The sequence below is a fragment of the Dendroctonus ponderosae genome, unplaced genomic scaffold (genome assembly GCF_020466585.1).
Source record: "Dendroctonus ponderosae isolate FM_Combo_2020 unplaced genomic scaffold, Dpon_F_20191213v2 Dpon_F_20191213_8, whole genome shotgun sequence".
Taxonomy (NCBI): Eukaryota; Metazoa; Arthropoda; class Insecta; order Coleoptera; family Curculionidae; genus Dendroctonus; species Dendroctonus ponderosae.
This window is the reverse complement of record NW_026019016.1, coordinates 12554479-12558944: the sequence shown is the minus strand read 5'-3', so window position 1 is coordinate 12558944 and position 4466 is coordinate 12554479. Positions and strand designations below refer to the sequence as shown.

Sequence of the window (4466 nt, the reverse complement as noted above, 5' to 3'; positions counted from 1 at the left end):
TAAAAACTGATGATGGTGGAAAAATACACCGAAACGTATTTTGATTGATAAATAGAGGCAATAAATGACTGAAACCCAGGAATGAATTTGATTTGTAATGGATAGTGAACGGAAAACCCTTTTACCAGGTATGTGGCGTAAAATCACCAATGAAAAAACGATTTTCTCAAAGAAATCAGGGCACTTTTAACTATTTTCCACTTTTGGTCCTTCGATCCGGATTTGTGCTGAATTACATCTATTTGTTGTTACGATTTCCTTATTGGAAACGTGCGGGAAACTGGCGAGAGTTTTATGGAACTGAAGATACTTAAAATGTAATCTAAAAAGGCCCTTTTATTGTGCTGAAACTCGAAAACTGCGTAACAGTAAAAGCGTTTTCTCGTAGAAGCCCGATGGTGGCAAAATTCGGATGCGCCTATTGAATATGAACAGCTTTCCGCTTCTGATTAGGAATTTTTTTGTTATTTTTAAAAATTTTCAGCACAGAAATTTAAAAAAAATTGTTGAAATTTCGTAAAATCTGCAAATGATGGGAAATTCCTCAAAATAACGGATTTATTTGAGCATGTCGCAACATTAGGTTTAAAATATAAGAGTTTTTAGCCAGCTTCAGCGTTGTTTCAGATTTATCGGACATTTGTTTGCTCTAATTTGTATCTAAATTTTAGAATGATCATTTCTATTTTTTCTTCCGATTCTATTTTTATATTTTGTCGCGCCATCTAGCTGAAAACACGTTGTTTAATTATCTGGAACTGCTTTGTCGTGCGCATGACGCAAGGGCGGAAGTGACAAAAGGCGAGACGGCGTAGAGCGACAGACATTATTGATTAGTGATGTAATCGTGATCGTTCAGTACCGTAAACTAATCCTTGTTCCACTTTCAATAAACCTGTTTAAACAAAACTGTTGGTCCTTCAAACCTCAATCTATCCAAGCGTTAAATCAGCTTTTGAGAATTTTTGCGAAGGAATGAAGCCACAGGCCAGCTGGTCTAGACGAGGTGAGAATTGAAAACACCATAAACTCTTTAGCTTAAACCGAAGTCAGTTTTTCACCGATTTTTCAGTTTCAAACAGCCGACGAATTACAAACTATTTACTCTCAAACTGTGTTTTTGAAATGCTGCAAGTTCTTCACGATAACAGACGCATAGGCCCAAACAACCAGCAAAAGTTTAGAATTTGTCACCCAAAACACCCTTCTGCTCCTAACTAGGTAAGTTTTTCGCTGATTTCAATATTGAAAAAAATATTATGCACTATTTTGAGGCTCTATTGGCAGAAAATCGCTGTTTCCTGTCGGCTTGTGAATTTGCCTGCTTAATGTAAATTTCCCATTTTTTATGCAAGTGAGAAACTGACTAATTGTTAATTCTGTGCGTTTAACTTGGTCTTCAGTTTTTTCGCAGCCATTCAAAAAAATAATAAACTACAAAACTTTATGAAAAAAATAACAATTAAAGAGAATTTTATGAATGTCCCATAAAAGCCTGGGACATTCCACTCGACTCATGAATCCATAATCGTAAGATTTCATTAAGAACTGAGTATTTATTCAATAATCAAGCAATGATAAGATTATTAATCGACAAAAGTAGCACAAAAGCGCTGTCAAAAATGATCAATGAAAGTGCAAAATGAGGAATTCTAATAAATAATGGCCTTAACATCTTAATATCGACCAGGGAAGTGAAAAACAATTTTTGATAAATTCGACAATAAAAGTTTGGACAGAGAAACGAAAAAATGAAGGATTTAATGCCCGCAAATATTTAGCTCCACTTTTAGCTTAAACCATCAGTCATTGTAAACCTTTTATTCCAAATTTTTCGTCTGTTTTACATCGGGGGATGAATAAAACGCGCAACTAACAATGCTCTGTTTATGGAGAAACTGTTGGGCTCAGAAAAATCCGGCCATTCAAAAATGAAATGAAAATGCACAAACCCACAAAAGCTAAAGCCGGCGATTAAAACTTTCGAAAAATCATCCTGACGCGGTGAATAAACTGGAACTCTTCAGTGAGCTGCATACAGGACGGTTTATTTTTTTTATTTAAAAATGTGTGCGGTTTATTAACCCTTTAGCGCTTCCTGTAGAATGATTGCATTTCTTCCAGCTGATTTTTTTACTTTATTTGCACACTTAAGTGCCCGAATAAGGCAGAAAATCGTGTATTTTTAATGGGAAATCTCCCGTATGCACACTATTTTTATAGCAAAGTTTATGCATGATGTAAACATGAACAGCGGTTAACAAAGAAGGGATTTTTTCAACAATTTCGATAAAATTGCAAATTGCAAACTCAAAGCCCTAAATTTGAATAAAAAAGGCTTTACGAACGCTGAAGATCCCTTTGGTAGAGATAAAAAAACTATTGAAAAATGCAGAAACTCGGCACTAAACAGAGCAAAACTGCTTATTCCGGTAAATTTCCCGACCGTTTTTTCCAAATATGCCCGACTAATTTTACGCTACGAGGCGTGTTTTCGGGGATTTCACACTTGCTAAACAATCAAATGGGGCGCTGCGATAATTCCAAAACTGTTTGGTGGAAGTTTCCCAAACTTCACAGTTCGGGCTTGAAAAGATTTATTGTTGGCAAACTAGATAAGCGCGAAAGTCTGGCTACGGGCGCTTAAAATGAACTCCAATTTCGCCTAATTGAAAATAAAGCTAAACCTGAATGAATAAACAAGCACTAGTGAAAGTCAGCCTGATTGGGGAGCGTTAAAATGTTTGAAGAAAATTGTTAAATTCTACTGATAAATTCATGTTGCTCGGCTCATTTTTGCTAAATTATCGGCAAAACCCCCCCACATTTTAGGCAGTTTGAAGCAGAGAGAACTAATTTATTTTCCACATCTACCAAAGGGATGTTTATGGCAGTTAAAGCTAAATAAAGCCCTTGTAAAGTATTGTTAGTTTGGGTGAGTTATTTTGAGCACCAGCGTGACAAAAAACGTATTCAAGCCGATGTAATAATAATAATAAATTCATAATACCGGTAAAGCCGGTAAAAAGTATTCGGGAAAAAATGTTTTCAGGGAAAATCCGAATTAATGCCTTTCCGAACACTGATTTAACACGTTTCGGCATAATAAAACCACAGTACGTGCTTTGGGAATTTCACACTTGCTAAATAATGAAATGGTCCGCAATGTTGGCCTGCGACTGCTCCAAAACACCCTCTTGGATGTTCCGCAAACTTTCGCCATTCCATTTGCAGTAATTTATTGTTGAAAAATTTTGCGCGATAACGACGTTTATTAGATGCATTTTCCCCGTTTTTATTGATTTCCTCTAGACCGCCAAAGTTTTCGACTTTCGTTCAGAAAAGATTTATTGCCTTGGATGGGGAAAGTTTGCGAAAAGTAAGCAAAATGTGTGATGGAGTTTGGCAACTTTTAGTCCAGTTTCTTGATACATACGGTATACTTCTGATTTTAGCAAACAAATTTCGTTCCGACAAGTCTTGACTTTCGTGACATAGTTTATAAAGTCGACTCTACATTTGAATAAAATGCGTTAAAACTTGTCTCTCTTAAAATACATGTTTATTTTCGTTTCAAGCAGTCTGAGTGATTTACATTTATTTCAACAAATATTTCAAATCGTGTCTGGGCGACTTCGAGTTTTCCAATCGAATCAATTAAATGCCGCGGAATTTCGGTGAAACAACTGATGTACAAACATGCTTCAAATGATCGCAAGTTTTCCCCCAATGTTTTGGACCCGCCGAATTGTTGGCATGGAAATGTTTGTTCAATTATATGAAAAACCGGTCATAAAGTCTGACAATTTGAGAAATTTTCTGTAGAAGCGACATTTTCCGGATCTAAACATGGATGATGAGGAACAGGATGAAATTCCAGGTATGAAAGTGTTTCTTTTCTGCATTATTTTTTACTGTAGTTTTCGGATCTACTGTATTTGTTCGGAACATGTTATGTTCCTTGCAAACTGCTTCTATTTTTTTCCTTAAATTCATCTTATTGACTCGAGGAAAATGGCTCAAATGGTTTGGATCCACCCGTGAAAGCGGGCTCTTGGAAAAATTTCGGCCATAAATGAAAATTGTACATGCGAGTTTTTTTAGCTCCATCCATTCCTTTCGACGTAAGAAGATCACAAATATGCCTTTGTGAAGTGTTTGGGTCAATAATACGGAAGAAATCGTCGGCTAAAGGTCGTGGAAAAAACGCTTAAATGTGCCGAAAATGTCTATTATTATTATATATCTAGGTTTCTCAAGAACCATTTGAGCCAGAGAATTCGTTTTGGCATCGTTGTATGGAGAATCGAAAACTCGATTCAGTCGTAACAACGTGAGTGAGAAAATTTGAGTAGTTTTGACCCAGAAAGGGAAATTTGAATATCAGACACTTATGTGCAAGATTATGCCAAAATTCCATGTTTTCCGTCCCATTTTTGCTCATTTCTCGGAGGCAAAATGAGCAA

The 4466-nt window shown here is 36.1% G+C and overlaps 1 protein-coding gene and 1 long non-coding RNA gene across 4 annotated transcripts in view; both read left to right on the top strand.

Annotated features, from left to right (window-relative positions):
* The first annotated feature begins 734 nt into the window (after positions 1-734).
* On the top strand, positions 735-1368 carry LOC125505503. The gene is made up of 3 exons (XR_007282225.1): positions 735-1006; positions 1054-1221; positions 1288-1368. It is a non-coding gene; the product is annotated as an uncharacterized LOC125505503 (long non-coding RNA).
* A 2217-nt stretch (positions 1369-3585) lies between these two features.
* The window catches only part of LOC109541967 (dynein regulatory complex protein 8), a 16464-nt gene continuing 15583 nt past the window's right edge, over positions 3586-4466 (top strand). The window contains exon 1 of one of the 3 annotated variants that reach the window (XM_048669446.1): positions 3586-3880. In XM_048669446.1, coding sequence (XP_048525403.1) covers positions 3850-3880 — 31 coding nt within the window. In that variant the 5' untranslated portion in view covers positions 3586-3849. The remainder of the gene's footprint in view (positions 3881-4466) is intronic. The other 2 variants (XM_048669444.1, XM_048669445.1) reach the window with 2 other exon arrangements.